Raw genomic sequence first — 25,768 nt, forward strand, 5'->3', positions numbered from 1 at the left:
ACCACTGTAACCCATGGTTGTTTAACTATGGTTCCTAGGTAAGCATGGGTTGGCCAATTTAGATCTGTTTTCCCTTTGTAGCTGCATTTATTTATTTATACTGTACATAATACATATTTGTAAACTGCTTCAGTTTAGATGACTCTGGGCTATGTACATGAGCAAAACAATACAAAATGAATTTTTCCATACCTTAAAAGCAACCATCAAGATTATAATAAGATTTATTAGAGGCTTGGGTGGAACACACAAAACAGACCAGAAATAAATAATAAACCATAAACCAACCATGTTTTCTCATTTATAAAGTCACAGTTGTAATCAGTAAGCCAACAACAAATCTTGTTTTCAGATGTGTTATTTCCCTAAAATAAACCAAGGTTTATTCACTGACCGTATTCAATATGCCAAGTAAAAAACAATACTACTTAGATAAGTTCAGTCATTTTACAGCTTAGATAAACTCAGTCACTATTCAAAAAACTTGTGACAAGAGACTTGTCTCCACTCTCCCTTCTTTGGCTTTATCTTCTGTGAAAACATCACTGGGAAAATCCAACCTAAGCAACCAATATTTTGCCTCCAGTGTGTTTAAATATTTGCAATAACTGACATGATTAATCAGCAGCAGTTCAAACTAAATGTGGTGGTGCAGATTTTAGTATAATCTTGAATTAAATCACTTATAGACTGTGGTAAAAATGGTCCAAAGAAATGGTGAAGTCAGTGTGTGCTTGCTTGCATGAAACAGCCAAAATCAATTAGTCTGATATTATCTGTCCTAATTTTTAAAAATCCAGTCAATTAGTGCTGGTGGGTCTATAACTAAGTGGGATTGCAATATCACATGTGCAAGCGCTCTGGATTTGGATCAAGCATTTCGGGCAGCAGATTTAGCAGAGAATACAAAACTATTTTATATAAGACCATTTCAAGAGTAGTTAGAACCTCAGAGATGTTAAGTCAGTAACCTTATAATAACTGTGCAAAGTTTTGGATTTAGTCTAAAAAAGCAACTTGCCTACTGCCCCCTCAGTTTTGTGGTTTTGCAATGAACTGAGGATATCCTGTCTCTCACTTTGCCCTCTTTGCTGCTAGGTAACCAAACTTTTGACTTTCAGACAAGAAAGGCAGTCTGGCTGAAACACTGAACTGAAGCAGTTCACAGGGCAACGTTTTGTTGAGGTCCTCCAATCCTAGCTCTCGAGAGAAGCAAGTATAATCCTTGCACGGTCTCTAATATGACTAGAATTACATTTGACCCAGGGTGTAGAGGCAGCTTTCTTTCCCAAAGCAAAGTGCCTCTCCAAGTCAGAAACCACAGCAACTTTCCAACTCCATTTAAGTTCCTCTTGATAATTGCAGCCATTTACCTACCCTGGAAGCACTGTGTCACCACCTGGCAGAAAGCCCGTATTATTTCTAAGAAAACTGACAATGTTGAACAGCTTTACTATAGTTAGTAGTATACTGCCCCTACAGAACCCCATCTACTAGCAGCTTCAGGGGAAAAACAAAACTCAACCACTGCATATTTTATTGCAGAGAAACACCACCTATCTTCCTCTCCTTGTAAAAGTCTTCAAAGAACTGAAATCTGTGCTAACTTCTACTAACAGTATAATGTGGTGAAAGGTCCCCTGTGCAAGCACCAAGTCACGTCTGACCTTTTGGAGGGGTGCTGCTTTCGTGACGTTTTCTTGGCAGACTATAGCGGGGTGGTTTGCCATTGCCTTCCCCAGCTGTCACCTTCCCCAGCAAGCTGGGTGCTCATTTTACCGACCTCAAAAGGATGGAAGGCTGAGTCGACCTGAGCCGGCTACCCGAGAATCTGGCTTCCTCTGGGATCAAACTCGGGTCATGGGGAGAGTTTTCGGTTGCAATACTGCCGCCTACCACTCTGCGCCACACAAGGCTCTAACAGTATAATACAATCATGTAAAATGACAAAACATTATTATTACCTGCCTGCAAATTAATGATGCAATTACTAAGTTTTAGAGAGCCTGTAGTTAAATTATTAAAGGCTTTCCCTGTTAGAGCTTCCCCTCTAAGGAAAACTGACAGGTCTGGGAGTGTCACACTGCTTATAGGCTGCCACGTTAATATATCTTCTGAAGGGTATCTGTAGTCTTTTGCCTAAAGCGTATTAGATGCTATGGTATGCTTTGTAATGAAAAAGACAGGTTGTCCTTTAACGATGCACTTTGGCAAAGAAACCCACCTCATGCAAGAAGAAATGGCAATTCCATTTGGGTCCTTAAGACAGGGTCAGCATTTGCTGTATCATTTGACGGATCATGCCATCATTGGCACAAGGATGGGGAAATGAATGCTACCAGAGAGGAGAAAATAGAAGGATGCAGTACAGGGATACAGGCAGCACATACCAGTGGAAAGTTATATTTGGATCCAGCTCCCATGTAAGCAGTGGACTTATTTGGCAAATATTAAAAAATGCAAACAGCTTAATACAACCAAGTACTTCTTTCATTCCTAAAATAATGCGCTGGAAAAAACCACATGCCATTTTACAACAGTATTTATCAAAAGGAAAATTAAGAAGCAAAATCCAATATTGATACATTATCTGGCACAGAATACACTTTGAAACTCCCCTCAGCTATGTACTTAATTACAGATACATACAACTTTGGTTCTTTTGTTCAGCAAATTCAATTCCTGCTTCTCAGTACCTGATTTCCAGATCAAAAACTCTAAATAGGCAAATACTTAAGTAGTGATTAGTGGTAGGGGACAATGGAAAGGAAGGGAAAAATGAGCTAAGTTCTTCCTTAAGATTTTTTAAAATGTTTTACTTTTTTTACTTTGTTTCAGTATCTCATGTTTTTGTATTTAAAGTATTTTATTCTATATTTAAAGTATTCTTAACAATCAGCTTGAAGAATGTAAACTAATTATAAGATAAAGAACTATTACAGATTGGATATAAATGGTATGTCTCTTATACAACAACTGCAATAATCACAAAATAACTTGGAAATCTGAAATAAAATCATCCTCAGCAAAATGCAAGTTAGCAGGTGTTATCAAGAGACATCTAGCTGTCTGAGAACGTACCCTTAGAAAGTGCTGTAAACGCTCCAGGGTTGGGAGACAGCACTATTCATGATCCTTGGTGATCTTCTTCCCTACGTTTTTGGATATGCAGAAATCTTGGCCTGGATAGAAAGAATACAAATCACAACATTAAGTCTTACTAAAAAGATTACAGAGTTAAAAAGAGTTTTGTGGCTCATTAAAGACCAGCATATTTTACAGTATAAGCTTTCTTGGAATTTATCAGATGTTGAAAGTTTTGTAATCCTTTAATAATATGTTAAATTATAGCTGGATACAAAGATGTTAATTAATTTCTTCATGACGTGAATACATTTCCACACTATTCTTACCTTTTACAAGGTCATTTTACTACCCCAGCTGTGCTATGAAAGGAATGAAGTATTTGGCTCAACTTATGCACAATATACCAATAAGGTGAAACATGTTCAACACTGTGTCACTGTATACTATTTTCAATGTTTCCTATGCTTTTGTTGAACTACTTTGATGAACAGCATTTATGTACTTGACAGTTGTAACTTTGGCTTCATAGCATATTGTTGTGGGCTGCCTAGAGAACTTGATACAAGACTTCTATAAGAAACTTGCAGCATAAATAAACAAGAAAAATGAAAATCTAGGAATTCTCCACATCTTACTTTCCACAGAAGTCCTTGTAGGTGGTAGACACAAAGAAGAACAAATCAGGATGACTGGACAGCCAATTTTTTACCATTTCAGGGTGCCTTGGGTCAACTTCCAAATACACACTCCTGAAAGAACAAGAATAAAGAGTCATACTGATTAAAATTTGCTTAAATAAAAACACAAATTAGCATGCTGTGAATGTGGGCTCAGTGGATCTTTGCAAATGTAAACACATACTGAGGTGGTTTCTGCAATGATTCAAAGACGCTAAGCTTCCAATTCAACCATATTTACTGCTTGCTTTTGGCAGCTTTTTGGTTTCATTGTAAGAGGTAAAGGTAAAGGTTTCCCTTGACGTAAAATCCAGTCGAATCCGACTCTAGGGGGCGGTGCTCATCTCCGTTTCTAAGCCATGGAGCCGGCATTGTCATAGACACTTCCGGGTCATGTGGCCAGCATGACGACACGGAACGCCGTTACCTTCCCGCCGAAGCGGTACCTATTGATCTACTCACATTTGCATGTTTTCGAACTGCTAGGTGAGCAGGAGCTGGGACGAGCAACGGGAGCTCACCCCGCCGCGCGGTTTCGAACCGCCGACCTTCCGATCAACAGCTCAGCGGTTTAACCCGCAGCGCCACCGCGTCCAATTCAACCATATTTACTGCTTGCTTTTGGCAGCTTTTTGGTTTCATTGTAAGCATGAGTTAAATGAAAAAACTGGATAAATGCTTATGCAATCATATGTTCCTTAAGCAGAGGTCTCACAGATCAGATACTGTTGTTGTTGTTAGTTGCTGTTGAGTCGTTTATGACTCATGGCGACCCTATGTATAACAGAACGAAACGCTGTTCGGTCTTGTGCCATATGCCTGACTGTTCCAATGTCTGCATCCATTGTTGCTGTAATTGTATCAATCCATCGCATTGAAGGTCTTCCTCTTTTCTGCTTGCCCTCGACTTTACCAAACATGATGTCCTTTTCAAGCGATCGGTCTTTCCTGACGATGTGCCCAAAGTATGAGAGTCTAAGCCTAGTTATCTTCGCCTCTAGGGAACATTCTGGTTGTGTTTCTTCTAAAACTGATTTGTTTGTTCTTCTGGCAGTCCATGATATTTTCAATAATCTTCGCCAACACCACAATTCGAATGCATCAATTCTTCTTCTACCTTCCTTTTTAATGTTCAACTTTCATAGGCATATGTGGCACTTGAGAAGACCATGGCGTGAGTCAGACACTGTCATGTTCACTGATTCAATGTAGTTTATACATCGTAATGTTTCACATGCCATGGCGCTGACGCGCGTTTCTGTTTGGGAGGGAGCTGCTGTGAGACCTTGTACCAAGCTCTGTATGTGAAATCAGTACAATGGAATGTGTTTGGGTTATGTGCTCTGCTCAAGGCCTTTTCCCGCAGACCATCAGAAGCCGTTAGGAGCACCTGGGATTGTGGACTTGAGAAGATTCTACGGGGGGAGGGATTTCATTTGCACCGAGGGTTTTTAGTTTGAATTTGGCGTGCTTTCATCATTCTCAGCTTTCTTTGTGATCCTGCATGCTGTTCTTTAATAAATCAGTTATCTTTGAATTCCTACTTATGAGTCTGATGGTGTTTTAGAATAGGCAACCATTACAGATGCACCTTTGATTTTAAACTGACGTCTTTACTTCTGAAAACTTTAGATAGGTCTTTGATGGCAGGTTTTCCCAGCACAATACGTCATTTGATTTCTTGATTACTACTTCCCTTGGCAGTGATTGTTGATCCGAGTAGAATGAAATAGTTGATGACTTCAATTTCTTCTCCATTTATTGTGACATTGTTCATTGGTCCATTTGTGAGAATCTTCGTCTTCTTCACATTCAGGTGTAGTCCATATTGTCTTTGATCTTTATCAGCAAGTACTTCAAGTCTTCTTTACTTCCAGCAAACAAAGTTGTATCATCTGCATATCGCAGGTTGTTAATGAGTCTTCCACCAATTCTGATAGCCCATTCTTCTTTGTACACGCTTTGTACATGCTTCTCAAATAATCTGTTCAATGTATATATTGAATAAGTAGGGTGAACGTATACAACCTTGCTGCACACATTTCCAATTCTGAACCACTCAGTGTCACAGTTTTCTGTTCTAATGACTGCCCCTTGATCCGTGTACAGGTTCTGTGTGAGTACAATTAAGTGCTCTGGAATTCCCATTCTTTGTAATATTAGCCATAACTTGTTATGGTCCACACAGTCAAACACCTTTGCATAATCAACGAAACAGAGGTAAACATCTTTCTGGTATCAGATACTAGATTATGAGAAATAAGTCTCCTACATCATCATGCAGCAGATCCCACAGTTCCAGCTAATGCAGCCTGTGAAATCCATTGTTATTAATCTCTTCTTTTATCTGAGGAAAATAAACTCTATTTCCTTTATTACATAAACTGATGAATATTTATATGAATAGTACTGGTTTAAAGTTTGGTGAGGTCTAATACTCTCAGGGGTACCTTTGCCCAAGTGACTTCCCCATTATTTTGTGCCAGCTCCTCCATGCTCTCAAAACAATTCAAGCATTTTTACTATAAGCCATTACCTCATTCATAGAACTTCCTTTTGTGAACAGTCTATGCAGTCATATCATTATAGGTTTTTAAGTTTTTGATTTTACTGGTTTTACTGTTTCTTTTTTATTGCTGCATATATTGTTTTATTTCTGGGTTGTAAGTCACCCAGAGTTTGGTTTTAAGATGGCGGCTATACAAATGTTTTAAATAAATAAATAAAACAGCTACAAAAACAGTGGAAAAATAAAACCATACAATGTAAGCTACAAATAAGAATTCAAAAATGAAGATGGGAACTTTCAGGGGAAAGCTCTCCAAAACAGTTCAGTTTCCAAGAAAATAAAGCCAGTTTGACCTCCACAGAGAGGCTGTTTCAGTGTCAGTGCTGAGAGTGACCAAAACCATCCCAGTTCCAAAACCAGTCCTGAAACCTGACTAAAAAGGGTCCAGCTAAACCCTTCTGCTGGGTGCTGTGAAGTTGATCTATCACCATCACTATTTCAACAACCTTCCTTAAAAATGGAATGTTGGAGACTAGTTGGTAGTTCTCTTACACCACTGGGTCTGAGGACGCCTTCTTCAAGAAGGGCTGCACTACAGCCTCTTTGAACCACATTGGAAATTCCCCCTCCCCCAATGAGGCATTGATAATTTCCCAGACCCAAATGTTCCCCCACCTCCACCCCTTTCTGTGCAAGCTGGGAGGGGCAGGAATCCAACTGGCAGGTGGCTGAAGACAACCAAAACAACATACTATCCAGTTTCTTGGAAGTCACAGACCAAAAGGAATCCCAGATTACAGGTAAGGTGATGCCCCCAATCACCACTAAAGACTCTGTCCATCTGGAGTCAAGGCTACAGTCAACCCAAGCAACTTTATCAGCAAACTGCTGCATAAACTGGTCATAACAGCCAGGTAGGAGATCATTAAAGTTTTCTTCCCCAATTGGGAGTTCACCATACTATACAATGCTGCTAGATAGTAGCCATCTAGTGCAATAAGAGAGGAGAGGTACATTACACACTTTGAACTTTATACATTGGTATTATATGCATCTGGTGGTTTTAACTCATCAATAGCCAGGCTGCTGAATTTTGCACCAAATGTAGTTTCCAAGTGATCTTCAATGACAGCTCCATGTAAAGTACAGATGTGTGGTGATAAGGGCATGTGTCACAGTTCTGTTCTAACTGTTGGTTCCTGGTCAGTATGCAGTTCTTCAGTAGGCAAATGAAGTAGTCCGGTACACTCATATTTCTTTTTTTAATTTTTTTTATTAAAAAAAGATTTTACAAAGATTTTAAAAACTACAGAAAGAAATAGAAGAAATAGAAAAAGATATCTAAAAAAGTGACTTCCCAGTTACAAACATAGTAATTACCATCTCCACCCTCCTATATTGCATATCATGGTTCCCTTCTTCCCCCCCAAAAAAACCTTTTTAATCAATGAACCCCAAAATCAGCAGTTCATTTTTATCCATTTTCAGCAAAAAGTCTATAAAGGGTTCCAGTCTTTTATAAAAGTAATCTTAGTTCCCTCCTTGATCAAACAAGTCAATTTAGCCATTTCTGCAAACTCAGCCATCTTCACAATCCATTCCTCCATTACTGGTATTTCTGTAGTCTTCCATCTTTGTGCATAAAATAACCTCGCTGCAGTTGCCATACATAAAACCAATTGTGCATAAGCCCTTTCTAGTGAGTGTCTGTAGGTCCTAATAAGAAAAGTTCTGGTTTCATCTGAATGTTAATTTTTAAAACTCTCTGCAATGATATGGTGAAAAGTATTTGTATCCAGTATCTTGTCACTTTTTCACAAGTCCACCATGCTTGAGAAAATGTCCATGTTTTTCACATTTCTAACAGTGATTAGAAGTATCTTTATACATCTTAGACAGTTTCTCTGGTGCCATATACCAATGGTACATCATTTAAAAATTTTCTTTTAAATTGTAAGACAATGTGAATTTCAGACTTTCTAACAACATTTTCTCCCACTGATCCATTTGAATATTATAACCAAAATTCTTGGCCCATTTTACAATACATTCTTTAACTTGTTCTTCCTCTGTTTCAAATCTCAACAAAAGTTTATACAATTTAGCAATCACATGTTCATTTTTTGTACATAATTCATTTTCAAATTCTGTTTTATCACATTCTATTCCTGGTACTTTTTTATCTATATTAAATCTTTCTCTTAACTGTGCACACGAAAACCACTGAAAACTAAATCCCTCTGCAGACAATTGTTTTCTTGATTTCATCTTAAGCTCCCCATTTTCCTGTGCTAGCAAGTTAACCGTTTGTCTTTGCCCATTGTTTCTTTTTTATAAAATGCTTCTTGAACTGAGGCCAACAAAGGTATTTTCGGGCATAGCCTGGGTTTGTATCTATTCCATATTTGTAGTATGGCATTCCTAATATAATGATTTTTAAAATCTACATTTACTTTTATTTTAACATACCAGATGTAACCATGCCAGCCAGCCAAACCTCGGACCATGACCTTCTAAATCTAAGAGTCTTATTTCTTAACAACAGCCTTGCTTTTTTCCCCTGCCATATAAATCTGGATATGTCTTTTAGCCACTGTTTAAATGGTGCATCAGTTCTCAAAACAGGTATTGTCTGAAACAAGAGTGACATTCTTATTTAAATTCTTAATTAAATTCTTTTATTTATTATTAGGTAACACATTCATTTTTACTACAGAAATTCTTCCCAACAATGACAATTGTAATCATCCCCATCTTAATAAATCCTTTTTAATTTCATTCCATTCTTCACATAATTATTTTGAAATAATATACAATTTATGTTAGTTAAAATGATACCCAAATATTTCACTTTTTTCTCAATCTGAAAACCAGTTTTCACAGAAAATTCTTTTTGGTCTTCCATCTTCATATTCTTTGTTTTTTCTTTATTAATTTTAAATCCAGCCAATGCACCAAATTCTCTTTTCTACATCTATCCTTCCTAAAGCGTTCTCCAAAATTAAACCAAATCATTAGCGAATGCCCTTAGTTTATAAACTTCTTTTTTAACTTTCATTCCAGCAATTCTCTCATCTTGTCCCTCAGCTTCAAGAGCCAGAATGAACAACAACGGAGAAAGTGGGCATCCTTGCCTTGTTCCTTTCTGTACTTCACGGGGTTTGGCCAATTTCCCATTCACAATTATTTGTGCTTTTTGTGAAGTATATATTGATTTCACCCATGTAATAAAGTTTTCTCCAAAAACCATATCTTCCAACATTTTAAACATAAAAGTTCAGTTTAAATTGTCAAAAGCTTTCTCTGCGGGAAGAAATATTAAGGCAGCTTATTTTTCACTGTGTTGCTCCAAATACTCCAATATATTAAGAACATTTCTAATATTATCTCTTATTTATTTATACATACAGATTTATAAGGCCTCCTAACTCACACATGGTGACTCCAGGTGGCTTACAGAATTAAAAATCTCTTAATTGTCTCTTAGGTAAATAACCACATTGGTCTTTGCGGATAAAATCATGTAAAACATTATTCAGCCTTCTAGCTAAAATTGTCATGAATCTCTTATAATCGTTATTCAATAATGAAATTGGACTATAATTTTTTGGTAAAGTCAAATCCTGTCCTTCTTTAGGACTCAGTGCTATATATGCCCCTATCCAACTATCTGGTATCTTTCCATTACCTAAAATGGAGTTCATCATTTTTGCAAAGGTAATAAAGCTCACCTTCAAAATATTTATAATAATAAGCTGATAATCCATCCGGACCAGGGGCTTTACTTCTATTCATCTTCTTTATAGCATCACAAATTTCCCTTATTGTTATTGGCCCATTCATCATTTGTCTTTGGGCATCTGTTAACTTTGGTAAATTTTGTTTCTTTAAATATTCATCTGCCCTTGCTGATGAAATTTCTTCTCTCTTGTATAGCATTGTGTAGTACTGATGAAATTTTCTTTGAATACTTACATTAACAGTAACTACAGTTTTCTCATTTTGTAATTTTAATATCATGTTCTTTCCCTCCCCTTTCTGAGTCTATAAACCAGCCATTTTCCTGGTTTACTTGCTGACTCAAAGTTCCTCTGTTTAACAAAATTTAATTTTATTTCCATCTCTCTCGCCATTAACATAGAAAGTTGACACTGTAGAAGTTTAATCTGCTATGAAATATTTTTTTCTCCACGGAGATCTTATTAGTTCATTCTCTTTTATTTTTATATCTTTTAGAATCTTTTGCATATTTTCTTGTCTTTTTTTGCACATGAATGCTTTACTGGCATCTCATACTATTTTAATATCAGTACCCTTATTGAGGTTATCCTCAAAAAATTCTTTAAGATTTTTTTTAACATTCTTCCATTATTGATTTACTTTGTAGTAATATTTCATTTACTCTTCATCCATACGTTCTAGCTTTCTTCCTGTATATTAAAGTCACTGGATTATGATCAGAGAGTCTTTGGCACTATTTCACAAGTGTTAACACAAGTGGCCAAACTTTTGGAAATCCAAGACATGTCTATTCTGGAGAAAGATCTACTGTATGTCTTTCTGAAAAATAAGTAGATTCTTTAGAATCACCATTTTATGTCTCCATGTATTAATTAATTCAAGATTATCCATAATTTAGAATAAAATTTTTGATAGTTTGTCTTGCATTATTTTAATCCCTTTTGCTGATGTTCTATCTTGTTGTGGGCAGACTACTCCATTCCAATCTCCCATTAGGCACTAATTTTCATATGACAGTTCCATTAATTTTCCCATAGGTCCATTGAAAAATGCAGATTTATTTTTGTTTGGAGCATAAATCCCCACTAAAAGGATTTTACTTTTATTAAAACAGTACACTCATATTTTTAAGGGCTACCCAAAATTTACTCTCACGTACACAGTCAAAAGCCTTGTATAATTAATAAAGGAAAAATAAAGACATTTTTGGAGGGGGGAATCCTCTTGATTTTTTCATAATCAGATGTTAGCAATGCATTCTCAGATTTTTTCATTAATACTTGTTCAATATTTCAATCCTTGTTCAATACTTCAATCCTTGTTCCATGTATTGTTGAAGTATGGATTGCAAAATCATGATCATTATTATACTAGCATAGGAGATACTGTAAATGAAAGTGGTTGGTAGTTGAAGTATCCTTTAGCACTGACTTTTCTGGTACTGGAATATAAATTCATCCTTTTTAGTTCATTGTCATGAGTTTTCTATACCTGCCTACAAACTGCTTACAAACGTTAAGTTCTGCTGGTATTTCATCAATTCCCGCAGCTTTGTTGTTAGCAATATTTTGCTAGGGGTCATTTAACTTTACTTTTCAGAATGTCTGGCTCTAATTCAGAGATCAAGCCTTAGAATCAATGGTCCCTCCCAGCTGCGCACCTGTGGCCATGCAGCAACCATTGCACAAGACTATGTCTCTTGCTCATGAGATGATGCACTAGCAAAGGAAGGAGAGAGAGATGGAGAAAGACTGATATGCAGAAAGACCAAGAGAAAGAGGGAGGAAGAGGACAGGAGAGGCTTTTTGCCCAGCACTTGGGAGGCAGGTGGAAGCATGCAGACCTTCTGTCCAGCTCCAGGCAAAGGAGGGATTCAGCTGTAGCAGGAAGAAGGAGAGAGTGGCTTCTTGCCCAGGACTTAGGCTGAAGCCAATGCTGCAATAGATTGGTAGTGTAAATTTGACCCCATAAAGATGTCAAAGCATATAGAACAAAGACTGGTGCAAGACTATTACAATGATATTAAGACAATTAAAAAGCTGCAGAAAGTTTTAAGTTATCAGGGCTTCATGGCAAAAACGAATTAGTTGAAACTAAAATTCTTGAAACCTGCAGCAAGTTCAGCTAAGTAAAATATTTTCTTGGACTGGAGGTGTAGTATGCCTGTCATGTGCAGAAACCAAAGTTTCAGTGATTTTGCTGGTGGAAAGATGTGGAATTTATAGAAGATTGACTACCTGAACAGACACCTCAATCAAAAAGTCCATCTGGAGGGAATGTGCAAATTGTGAAGAATTCAAGAAGGCAGTGGAATAAATCACTTAGGAATGGAATTAAAACTAATAGGAAACAACCCAAATTGCGGACTATGATGTAGTCCCATACAGACCGTTTAACAAAGTTAGATGGATGTCAAGTCATTCTGCAATGAAAGAATGAATTAAGAATCACAAAGCACTAATTCAGTATTTCTCAAAGGAAGCTGAGGATGGAAATGATCGTGCAACCAAGCTCTGTTTGACAATATTGCAGAATCCACAAAACTGTGTTTCTATTGCAATTGTAAATGATGTTTTGGCTGATTTGGCAGAAATGTGCTGTGTTTTTCAATGGAGCTACATTGTGCCACTTGAGGATTTTGAGCTTGCTAAGGCCAAGCTGGGCAAGCTGAGAGCACAATATTTGGGACACTTTGCTCACTTTAGTCCTGAAGTGATTTTTTTTTTGCCAGTATGGGAAAAGATTGTGGAATCTGGGGGTCCTTCTGGATTCATGACTCCTGCTTGAAGAGCAGGTGGCAGTCATGGCCAGAAGTGCCTTTGCGCAATTTTGTGTTGTGCGCCAGTTACGCCCTTTCCTGGATCGAGATGCCCTCCAAACAGTCACTCATGCCCTGGTCATCTCCCATATAAATTATTGCAGTGCGCTCTACATGGGGCTACCCTTGAAGAGTATCCGGAAGCTTCAGCTGGTCCAGAATGCATCTGTGCAGGCAGTTATTGGTGCCCCAAGAGTGGACTTATGACACCACTGCTGCACCAGCTGCACTGGGTGCCAGTTTGCTTCCGGGTCCAATTCAAGGTGTTGGTTATGACCTTTAAAGCTCTACATGGCATGGGTCCAGGCTACCTGAGGGACTGTCTCATCCCCATGACATTGACCCGTCCTATCCAGTCATGCAGAGAGGGCATGCTATGGACCCCGTCAGTAAGGGAATTCCACTTGGCAGGGTCTAGGAGGTGGGCCTTCTCTGCAGTGGCACCCACCCTCTGGAACATTCTGTCCCCGGAGGTGAGGCAGGCCCCTTCGCTCCTGGCCTTCTGGAAAAATTTGAAGACCTGGCTCTGCTGCCTTGCCTGGGGTGGGAAGGTCAATAGTTCTTCCTGGAGGTGGCTGGTGCCATAGAGCCTGTCCTAACAGTCAGGAACCATGCTGAGACAAGGAATAGGTCTCTAGTGTTTTATTACTGCTACATTAGACAGAAAATCCTAACAAACTGAAGAAGCGTGGGAAAAACCCAGACAGATAAACCCCAAAGTCAAGGCGGGTCTGATCTGTGTCTCTTTGAATGGCTGCTTAACTCCTCAGTACTACGCATGCGTTTTCCCCCCTGGATAGGGGCCCCCTCCTGCTCACCATCGGTACTCATGATAGAGCCCTCCCCACTGAATTAGATCTCATCACTACTTGGATTTTATATTTATTTTCTTCCTATTTATATTTAGCTGTTTGTAGTGCATTTTACATGTTTTATGGTTTTGTTAATTTTATTGCAAACTGCCTAGAGTCCCCCTTTTGGGGGAGATGGGCGGTGATAAAAATTTGAAAAATAAATAAATAAACCAAAGTAAATAATGATACCATGCCAGTTTTGAACCATCTGGAAGATAGATTCCCAGATGATAAAGTGGGTTGCATTTGAAATAATTAACATTACAACAACAATAAGATGATATTTTTGGCAATGAAGAAATTCAGAATCTGGTCTATAGGTACTCAAACATTCTGAAATTGTCGAGTCGGACTCATGAAACAAATTTCGGCTGATAAGGACTTATCAGTAGCAAAAATAAATATAATGAAAAGGACAACCTCCAATTTGTTATCAGACCCCATTTTAATATTATTAATAAACAGAAACCTTGCTTAGCATCTGCACTGGATGCCTGAAGTATGGCACACACATCTAGTAATTGAAAAAGAAATGTGAACTTCGCATCATTCATGGTATAGGTCAGAATGTTCATATTTCCAGTACGATAAACTTTAACTCATTTGTACTCAGCAATCATTGTCTATTTGTTATTTTTTAACATTGTTTTGATACACACACACACACACATGCACACACACACACACAAACATCTATTGCACAGTACAATTATATTTTCATTTGAATAAAAATATGTAACTTCTCATTTTTAAAATAATTTTGAAAGCTTATAAATGTAAAGTACATTATGTACTTAAAAAAAAAATTAAATGGCTCCCAGCCCAGGGAGGCTCAGGCCAACGAAACTGTTGCTCAGAAGGCACCATGACCTGCACATCTGCTTCTATGGCTTAGAGAGAACATTGCCTAGAGCTACTATTACACATTTTTACACAACATCTACCAAATCAACTCAGAGACCTATGGGTTTAAGCTACCATGTACTTTTGCCCCATGAGAGCTGATTTTGTCCAGAAATTAAAGAATGAACAACTTTTCCAAAGCAAGTTATTTTCTAGCACTGGCAAAGGAATCTCAAAATGCACACTGATGATGACTTAATCCAGTGCTTCCCAAACCTTGGTAAATTATGCAAAATTGGGTAAAAGTGGTTTTTCTTTGGGTAACGACACACAAACCCATTTAATTGACTTAAAGTGTTTTACCTACAGTACATTGGGTAAAAGAGATTTTCTGATAAGAGGTTTTAGGTAATGAAGGGAAAAGTTTGGGAAGCACTGACTTATCTCTTTGTATCCAACCATGCCTAAGGTTCTTAGCTTAATCACAGCAATTTTGCAGGCCACAAAATAAACTGACAACGAAAGAGCCAAAACCAAATAAAAATTCTACTGTTTCTTATCCCAAACATTCACTTTGAATCAATCAGGCTCTGTTAAATTCACATATGGAAGTGGGTCACATCTGAGAGAGAAATAAATCTTTTCCCCTCTGCGTCACTGTCTTCTCCAGCTTGAGAGGGGAGCTGTGAGAAAGTATTCATTTTCTGAAAAGATTGAGACCTTGGGAAATAATAGTTATGGACTCAGTTTACAAATGAAAGTTCTCTCAATGAAACTGGCCCCTCTTTCCTTTAAACTGGTCTCCTGAGAGAGAGGGAAAGTTCCTGTTACCAGCTTTTACTCTCCTATGCTTTAGAAGAAACACTGCATTTTCTTTTCAGTGTAAACGACTTGAAAATTTCAGTCTTATTCCAAGTTTGACAAGGGTTTCCCATGTTTCAGTGCTGTGATTTGTTATTTTGTAAATTCCCTTCTGTTCTTCTTTACATAGTATATACCAGAATACTATAATAAAGACATTGGGCTGAAATACAACAAGCATTTTGCCTGATGGTTTGAACTGAGTTTTACTTGTAAACAATCTGGTAAATGAAACCACCTAGGAGGATTTCTCATCTCCCAACCTGTTTTCATACAGACCATTAGTAGCAGAGCAAGGTTTTCTGGTAAACAGGTGTGTCCATAATGACAGAAAGACACACCTTCTCAAGACAAAGCACAGGCTGATACTGGGAGGAGTTGCCTTTATCCTCCCTAAAGGAGCTCTCGCAAATTGCTGTTATTGTTTATGAACGCTGTCTAAGAACGTAGAACACTTCCATCCATCTAGTTTATCCTCTTTTAATGATTCATTCATCATTCCATCTTTTCCAATACAATTTTTTACAATTATATAATTCCTAAATCTCAAAGCATTCCTGGAAACAGCAGTTCTAGTCAATAATACTGACATTTAAGGATTATATGAGAAGCAATTTTATTTATTTTATTCTTATAATTCACATTTTTAAAACTGTCTGAATTCTCAATGACTCTGGGCAGTGTACAAATTGAAAACCAAAAAAACCAACAACAGAACAACAACAGACAACAGAAAAGGAAGATGGTCATCCTGGTGGAACAGACATAAGAACCCCTCACAAAGAGAGCCCACATCCTGTCCTAGCCCAAAGCCTGGGGAAAGAGCCTGCTTCTTGGGCCCCATCAGATGACATTTTTTAATGAACAGGATACAGAGCATGCATGCCGACTCCATCTAATTTTATAGGATGGGCAGAAACAGAAACAATGGCAGGGAGGTGGTCCCTTAAATAACTAAGCACTATGCCATACAGAGCTTTGTAGGTGATAACTAGCACTTTGAAAATTACACCCATAAGTTTGCAAATTGTCTTGGCAATGATCTTCACTTTATGTAATTTGCACAGAGTTATACTTCTGAGAACAAAGATAATGAATATAATTTAATAGTTCTTCCAAGATATGTGGAAATGTGTGCTTGTGAGTAAGAATGGAAGGCAGAGGAATAACAACTTATATGACCCGCCAGTAAACATATTTTCCTCCTCAACTTTCCTACTCAAAAGTTAATGGGGGAGGGGACAGAGTCCCCACCCTGATTAAAAAATATATAGTTTCATTCTCTATCTCTCCTCTTTCTGATTTGCAGAATACTAAGCAGGAAGAGAAAACCAAGACAAGTTAAACTTTTTGGACTTATGGGCACATTTTGAATTTTGAAAATGTGGTGGAAAAACTTCACTTTCCAACACTCCACAGAAGCACGTCATAGTCCCCCTCATAAGTGGATGCCATATCTCACCTATTCACAAAATGATTGTCATGGTGATCAAGAACAGTCACAGAATACTCATTTATGAAAAAGCAAGTCAAAATATAAACAATCTATGACTGGAAATCCCTTATTGACTTTTTGCTGAAGAAAGAAAAAAAATGAACTTGTGATTTATGGGTTTGATCATTAAAAAAGGTAGACTATGGAAGGAAGGAAATTATGTTGTAATCTTAGAGAGAGGGCAAAATATGGATGTACTTGTAACTGCTATAAAAGCCACTTCTTTATAACTTATTTTATTTCTATTTTTTCCACTTATTCCTTTTCTTTTCTTTCCTTTCCTTACTTTTCTCTTTCAAAATCTGTATTGTTTTTATTCTTTTACAAATTTCTTTAATAAAAAATTTATACACACACACACAGATAATCAAATAATTTAAAGAAAAAAAAATAAAATTTAGGTGGAGCAGGAACCCCAAGCTGCTAAATGAAATGCCAGTAAACATGGCACTGATGCCATGTTGGTGTCCATAAGCAGTTTGCTAGGCATTCTGGGATTTGAGTATGCTAGCAAGAATAGGATTTATTCCACCAGTCGTGTGTACTTTCTCCATTTCTTGTTTCTCTGAAATTGGGAAAAGGATGACAGGAAAAAACAGAAGTTGCTCTCTCATGTGTGTATTCCTATGCATCTTTTTTGTCAAATGATTTTGTCTGCAAAGTGGAAGGCAGGAAATGTCATCCCCAGTTCCTTAGCCCCTTACAACAGAGTCTATTTCAAAAGAAGCAGGCAATATCAGAACTCACCCACAGTCCTTGAGAATGTAAGAGGCCACACTCAGAATCTCTTTGATGACGCTCATCCCATCATTTCCTCCATCCAGAGCATCAGGGTCTTCAAAGCTAGAAACCAAAGACAGGTCTAAAAACCAAATTATATCCTGGCTTTACAGATAACAGCAAAACATGCATAATACTTCAAAAGATATGCAAAGGCTAACATGTCACTGAAAGCCAGTTTGGCGTAGTGGTTAAGGCACCAAGCTAGAAACCGGGAGACCGTGAGTTCTAGTCCTGCCTTAGGCACAAAGCCAGCTGGGTGACCTTGAGCCAGTCACTTTCAGCCCTAGGAAGCAGGCAATGGCAAACCACTTCTGAAAAACCTTGCCAAGAAAACTGCAGGGACTTGTCCAGGCAGTCTCTGAGAATCAGACATGATTGAATGGATAAAAAAAAAGTCATTAGATTTAGCCAATAGGGATACAGTATGGAGAATGGAAATTCCTGGTATTGAATTTTTACTGGAAAACTTAGGGGCTTTCCAGTGCTCATTCTGGAGATGACAATCATTTACTATGTTACCGAGGCCACTGTCAACAGAAGATCAATGAAGCATTCCTTAGATCAATTGCAGCAACTTTTCAATTTTAACAAAACCAATGTCTCTATCCCTATTCGTTTATATGGAGATCCAATGAGCAAAGTAGGCATGATAGAAATAGGTCCATTAATTTCAATACATATCTTAAAATCACATAGAAGATGGTGTTGCTCTCGGTCTTCCAGTAAGAGATGAGCAAGTCATGAATGGGGGATCTGATCACTCTTCTCTCCAAACTGAGTACTGGACGCTCGGTGTGGCATTAACTGAGGACAGGCTTGTGGGGACTGACTGAGGAGAGATAAACTGAGACCTATTATTCTTTGTATAATACTTCAAATAACATAAAATCCTTCAGTGAACTTCTTACAGTGGCAATAACAACAGATCCTTTAGCCAAAATGAACCTAAAAATCCTAGAGGCTTTATTTCAACTTAATGGCAGTTATGGTTAACTGAAATGTTCCTAGTTTCCTAGAGACTCAAAAGCAATTTTTTCTGTTCTACGGTAAGTCTCCAGGTTAATAGATTTTGGAAAGCGCCAACTTAGATGTAACAAAGGACACTGGTAAAGGAAATCTCACCTCATTTTTCAGCAGCTAATAGCAGACATGAGCTCCCTGGATTAGGATTGTGGCATCAAGGGAAGGTTTTATTTTTTAGAAAAAGAAAACCTTTCTTCTATGCAATTTTCCATTTAAAAATGCTCTTTGCCATTGTGTAAAAAAATCCTATTATCTATATGGAACCTAAAATCAGGAGGAGTACGGTAGCACCTTTTCAGATGAACCAATTTTATTAAAAGATATAAGCTTTTGTTGAGACTTTCTGAGATAGCCTGAAAATAATGAAATATGTTAGCCTGAAAAGGTGTTTCAGATTCCTTCTGATTTTTGGCCACCATAGACTAATAGAACTTTCCTTCTACAATGTCTATATGGAACCTACACTTCTTCCCATACGGATAATAACATTGTCAGAGGGAGGGAAAATATATCTGAATTCAGTTTGGGGGGGGGGGTTGCAGTTGCTATTATTTCTTTTAAAAAATGGTAAGAAATCTTACTAATGCCAGGACTTTCAACATCACGGTCTTTGGCTGTAAAACCACAGCAAAGGAAAAACAAAACACAAAGAGGAAAATAAAGGGAAGATGGTCTACCAGAGAATTTCCACTGCCAAGTCAGTCATATCTTCATGAAAAATGTAAGGCGGATTACTGACGATAGCATCTACCAAACCCCAGGGCAGCAGGCATTCCCAAGAACCTACAATGAAGAAAGCATCAAAACACTCTTTAGGCAGAATAACGAAGAATTTTTAAAAAAATAAAGTAAAGCTAAAAGGTTATTGAACACATTATCTATGTTTACTCTTCACCTGACAGTTTTCCCTATCTGATAGCATAACTTTCAGCTAAAGATTGGCTGGGAACGAGCACTGCGGTTGAGAGTTCCACCTTTACTTCTCCCTTTTCTGAGTCACATGCACATGACAACTTCAGGAAAAAGATCCTGGCTTGTGCTGCACAAATCAGTTGCATCTGAACTAGGAAACTCTGACTTAATGCTGTTTCACAAACCAGGTGTCATGCTCCCAGATAAAATGTTCCCAGAACATCTGATGCAACTCGCATGCATGAATGGAGTCAACAAGTGTTGAGACTTGCGAGTCAGTAGAAGTGGGAGGGGGACAAGCCAGGAGTGTGAAAGCATCTTGTTTGGACTATCTCTGGCATCCAAGGTCAACCGGCAGAGCTGTTGTAGACATCTGCACAGAACTGAATGGACTGGCAAGAAAAGGGGGGCTGCATACCAAAGAAGGGGGAGGGGATTATGTCCATTTGGACTGTTTAACTTGGGGAAAGCGTGGGAACTTCATTCACAACATTTTCCCTGTACTGCACACTACATTTCATTAAAGAGATTTCTACTTAATCACATATGATCCGAATTTAATGGTAAGCTGAGTAGGCAGTCATCACACCAGGAGTCTTTGGTTTATTAAATATTGGAATGTCAGAACATTGTGGTTTAATAAATAGATGCATATGATGGGGAGGGAAGAGGTAAAGGAAATGTGTTCAGCTCTATGGATTAGTAATCTGAACTGTAGTTGTAGGAATAGTAGTAGTTTTAATTTATTATTTGCTTATAACTAAGTAGAGTAGAGATGCAGAATACAGTAACATACTATAATCAATTATATTATGAAATAAGCAACCTCTAAACTGATAAGGGCCATTATATATATAATATTAACTTCTCTACATTCAAAGTAACAGGTAAGTATTCCTTTACTTTAAAAACTTCACAGATGTCCATGAAAAGAAGAACTTTTAATGTTCTTTTAAATTTTAAGCAATCTGATTCCAAGCATAATCCTGGTGAGAGTCTATTTCAAGAACTGGAGTCCAGTAAGAAAAAACTGTGACATGGCTTCTTTTCATCTATCATATAATAAATCACATGGAAAAGAAACACCTATTCAAAAGCAAATTGCAAAATATAACGGAACTGCTGTAGTTGGTTGAATTGAAAAGAGAATATATGGAAAGTATGTTAATTTTAGAAATAATAACAATGCGGGTAGTCCTCGACTTATGAACATTTGTTTAGCGACCGTTCAAAGTTATGATGGTACTAAATAAAGTGATTTACGACCAATCCTTGCTTTTTACAACTGTCAGTGTCCCCATCACGTGATCAAAATTTGGGCGCTTGGCAACTGGCATGCGTTTACGACAGTTGCAGCGTCCTGGGGTCATGTGACCTTCCCAGCTGGCTTCCAACATGCAAAGTCAATGGGGAACTGTGTGATTCACTTAGCAACTGCATGGTTCACTTAACAACCATGTGATTCACTTAACGACAGCTGCAAAAACTGTCGTAAAATCAGGTGTGGTTACATGATGCCTTGCTTAACAACCGCACTGCTTAACAATGATTTTTCCAGTCCTTACTGTTGTTGTAAGTCAAGGTCTACCTGTAATGGTGATGATGTATGGAAGAATCTCCATACAGACTACAAATAATTTGGTAATCCACCCCTCTGGATTTAGTCCTTGAAATTGTGAAGTAGCCATGGATGCATCAATGCTTGGTACAGCTCCTTAAACAAGACAGCCTTCTCAGGAGGGTCTTCAAGTGAAACTGGATGCATTCAAACAGAGGTTAGACTTTAATCAGCAGGGATTGGACTTGATGACCTACATCTCTCCCTCCAGATCTGATTCTATGATTTTTATAAAGTAGTTGATAACAGTAAGAAGCTGTAGAAAAAACTTTTAGAAGGATAATTTAACACTGGGAAGGAAAAATTAAAACTGAGAGGGAGAAAGCCTGTCATAAAGCTTAAAGTCACTAGGTATCCAAGAGGCATACTAGGTAAGCCAGGAACAGAGATTTCCAAAAATTGGGGGTGGAAAACAAAACTAAAAAAGCCTTCTGATCCACCTAAAAGGAAGCATCTAAGGAATTTCTTAATGCACATGCAGGTTGATGTGGAAGAAGGTGTTCCCTCAAGTATGTCATTCCAAAACTGTGGAGGGCTTTAAATTTAAGGGCTAGGGGTATCCATATCACCCAAGAGCCAATTCAAATAGTTTGAGTCACTGATTTATTTTGAATGGTCAATTCAATAAAAAAATTGTTTTGAATGGTCAATTCAATACTCTAAATTTTCCTTCCCGGTGTTAAGTTTTCCTTGTAAAGTCTATTACATCGATGAATTGATTTGAAGGCACACAACTGAATAAATCTGTTCCATTTAGTATTTGATTCAAAGATTCAGTTTGAAGGATTGATTCGGTCTAATAGTTATTAAACTGAATCTCTGAATTGAAGCTGCTTTAAAGAATTGTGGACAAATGCTATTCATTCACATGCCTATGCAGTCCCAAGCAGCTTTTTGGAATTAAAATTGAAGGACTGCACACCTCTACTAGTAGGCATTCAGATTTGGGAATGTTCAGAAATGGACCAGCAGCCAGGGAAGCTACTTATACATCAATGACAAGGTACATTTCCAGTGCTTAATCCTATTTTTCTAGCCTAATGCTTCTGTTCTGAACTAAGGGCAACTTCTGAGCACATTTTACACTTACAAAATTGTACATAAGAAAGAACTTCCCATACCCTACTTCCTTTCTCTTCCACTGTACAACACACAAAATAAAGTGTAGCATGACATTATAACAGAAGTTGTCATTTAAAAAATGTACCAAGTTATGAACATATTATGGGGAATGAGAAATGTTGGAGATTCCGAAGCCATGACTGGGTCACTTCATTTTGCAGTCACTGTGTGATTGAGTAGATTGAAGACCTTTCCAACTTTCTTGTACATTCTTGCAAGAGAATGTTCTTCTTCCCTCATATCATTTACAATGGACAATTACAAATATGAAGGGAACTTACATGAAGAAATATCATGGTGAAAGGTATGAATTCTTTCCTGTAGATGTAACCTATGGAGAAAAGATATGACACAAGATATTTGAAAGATTTATATGCCTATCTCACTTATCACCTTATGATTAGTTTTAACAGTGGTCTCAATCATAGTAAATTAACAGTTAACATTTCTGATCGCGTAACAACTCATACTGATCTCCATAGCACTGAATCAAAACACAACAACCCAAAGTTATTGCAACCCTCCAATTATGTGCTTTTATTATCCAACAAATGTTGCACTCATTACTGTAATCCCTGTTTTGAAACATGAGCCACTTTTGCTCAAGTGCTTTTGGTTTCATGCATTACATCTGATAGTCCTATTAATATCAGATACTTCTTTCTTTTCTGTAGTAAGGTGGCAGACAGTGATTAAGATAGAATAGAAATCAAAGTCTAAAGAGGTGCCTTTGTGTTGTGCACATGTTTTGCATATGTACATGTATGTGGGGAATCAGATTTATGTTTAATCACCTTCAATCAATTCAAATATTCCACTGTACCTTCAGAACTATGCAGTCCTCAGTTCACCTGCCCTGTAAAATTGCATAGCTGCACTGTGCAGGAACACAGAGTGCTTTCTGTAACTCTAATCCGTCACACTCAACTTCTTCCGAGACTGCCCTACAGTTGGAAAGAGCAACCATGTAATCCTGAGAAAAGACACATCTGCTTTAAGGAGTTGCAGACAGGAGTTATGTGAGCACCCCAATGTGCCTCAACCATCTTTTTGCCCTTCAAGCTGAAGCACTGCACAGCACCCGTAGCGAATATAACTACAGGCTGGCACTAGTGATGCTGCTGCAGGGCTATGCCAGACTTGCAGAATGTGTTTGATTTGGATTGCTGAAAAAATCCTGTGCAGCCTTTGCTCAGATCCTTCCATCAGTCTCACAGTGCTGTTGTGATCTTATTCAGCTCACTGAGGGAGCAAACAGGCGAGCAATCAATTTGGCGGATGAAGCACTTTTTATTGTTGGTTTTACTCTTCTTCAGAAAAACATGGAGGGAACTGCTCTTGCAACCTGCAGGGCACATGCTATGCTTGTTTTCTTCCATGAAATCAACAAGATCTTTACATGCTGAAAGTACAACTAATTGCCCTACTGGAAGAGAAGGTAAAAGGTCTAGTGGCAAAACTGTTCATTTTCCAGCTTATCTATGAAGTTGGTGAATTCTTGAATAGGACACAGGGAAAGATAGCAGAGGGGCATCAAGAAATGTTTCGAAAGACCAGAGCTGAGCTGAGGTCATGGCCAGAGAGGTGGAGGAACGTGACACAAAGGTCCGAGCCTGACAAGAAGGGCTCTAATACTCAGGAGCTCCAAAATAAATTCCAGGGCCTTACTGTTGGTAATGAAGAGCAGCCGAAGACTGAGGAAAACAACTCTATAGGCTCTGTAAAGGGAAGATTTCTATCAGTTCTTTCAACTGGAAGCAATGACAGGTGGTCATCATAATCACAAGTTCCCTTCTGAGAAGGAGTGAAGTAGCAAACTGTTCATCAGAAGTCTATCGAAAGAAGTATGCTGCCTTTCCTTCAGAATGTGACAGAAGGGCTCCCAAGACTTTTTAAGCTCACAGACAAATATTCCTTTCTACAAGTCCATATGGGAATGCATGACATAGACAGACACTCCCTTGAAGACACTGCAAGGGACTGTAATGTACTGAAGAAGTTGGGGCACAGATGATGTTTTCTTCACTTTTTTCAGTTGAGGGACATGGCCCAGGAAAAAAGAGAATACTGGAAATGAACACATCGATAAACAGATGGTGCCAATGCAAATTGTTTCAATTCTCTTATAAAGGGGCACTTTTCTAAAATGAGGGTCTTCTAGCAAAAGTGAGTTGCACTTCAAGAGAACTGGGAAGAATGTGTTTGGAAGGCACCTTGCAAACTTGATCCAAAGGTCTTTAAATTGGATCCTGTGGGAGACAGAAAAGAGAATCCAGACACTAAGTGGTACGCAGGATGTTTGATTATGTGCCATCAAGTTGGTGTTGACTATTAGAAAATCTTAGATAGAGACAGATCATCATGGAGAATATCTAACCTGGTCTTTCAGGTCTTCCAACAGTGCACTCATCACCGCTGTAACTCAGTCCATCCACCTTGCATCTGGTCATTCTTTTCTTCTCTTTTGTTCCACCTTTCTCAGCATTACAGCCTTCTCTAGAGAGCTGGGTTTTTACATGGTGTATCCAAACTAGGATAATTTGAGCCTGGTCATTTGTGCCTTGAATGAAAACTCTGGATTGATTTATTTGATGATCTGTTTGTTTTCTTGGCTGTCCAGGGTATTCTCAGAAGTCTTCTCCAACATCAAAGGTCAAGCTTAATACTCTTCTATCCTGCTTCTTCAAAGTCCAACTTTCACTTTCACAGAGTGTCACAGGGAATACCATTGCTTGCACAATTCTGATCTTTGTAGATATAGACACATCATGGCATTTGAACATGAATGTAATTACCAAATTACCAAAGACATTTACTAGCAAATAGCTAACGACTACAGAAAGAAAATTTATCCTGAAAAAGGAACTTAGGCTTGTAAGGTAAATGAAAAACAACAAAAAGGTCTTTTGTGGGTATGTACATGGCTTAATCCTTGGGAGAAGAGTAATGACAAATATTGATAAAATAGTTAAGAGCAGAGACATCACACTGACAACAAAGGTCCGCATAGTTAAAGCAATGGTGTTCCCCGTAGTAACATATGGCTGTGAGAGCTGGACCATAAGGAAGGCTGAGAGAAGGAAGATAGATGCTTTTGAACTTTGGTGTTGGAGGAAAATTCTGAGAGTGCCTTGGACTGCAAGATCAAACCAGTCCATCCTCCAGGAAATAAAGCCAGCCTGCTCACTTGAGGGAATGATATTAAAGGCAAAACTGAAATACTTTGGCCACATAATGAGAAGACAGGACACCCTGGAGAAGATGCTGATGCTAGGGAGAGTGGAGGGCAAAAGGAAGAGGGGCCGACTAAGGGCAAGGTGGATGGATGATATTCTAGAGGTGACGGACTCGTCCCTGGGGGAGCTGAGGGTGTTGACGACCGACAGGAAGCTCTGGCATGAGCTGGTCCATGAAGTCACGAAGAG

General features: G+C 38.2%; 1 protein-coding gene across 2 annotated transcripts in view; it reads right to left on the bottom strand.

Annotated features, from left to right (window-relative positions):
- Nucleotides 1-206: 206 nt before the first annotated feature.
- HEMK1 (HemK methyltransferase family member 1) overlaps nucleotides 207-25,768 on the bottom strand; it is a 56,204-nt gene continuing 30,642 nt past the window's right edge. For both annotated transcript variants that reach the window (XM_063291951.1, XM_063291952.1), the window contains 6 exons: nucleotides 22,625-22,674; nucleotides 19,369-19,474; nucleotides 17,633-17,728; nucleotides 3,723-3,836; nucleotides 1,912-3,182; nucleotides 207-1,606 (listed from right to left, as the gene is read on the bottom strand). In XM_063291951.1, the coding sequence (XP_063148021.1) occupies nucleotides 3,128-3,182; nucleotides 3,723-3,836; nucleotides 17,633-17,728; nucleotides 19,369-19,474; nucleotides 22,625-22,674 (421 nt within the window). In that variant the 3' untranslated portion in view covers nucleotides 207-1,606; nucleotides 1,912-3,127. The remainder of the gene's footprint in view (nucleotides 1,607-1,911; nucleotides 3,183-3,722; nucleotides 3,837-17,632; nucleotides 17,729-19,368; nucleotides 19,475-22,624; nucleotides 22,675-25,768) is intronic.

Source organism: Candoia aspera, chromosome 2 (assembly GCF_035149785.1).
Source record: "Candoia aspera isolate rCanAsp1 chromosome 2, rCanAsp1.hap2, whole genome shotgun sequence".
In the NCBI taxonomy this organism is placed as follows: domain Eukaryota; kingdom Metazoa; phylum Chordata; class Lepidosauria; order Squamata; family Boidae; genus Candoia; species Candoia aspera.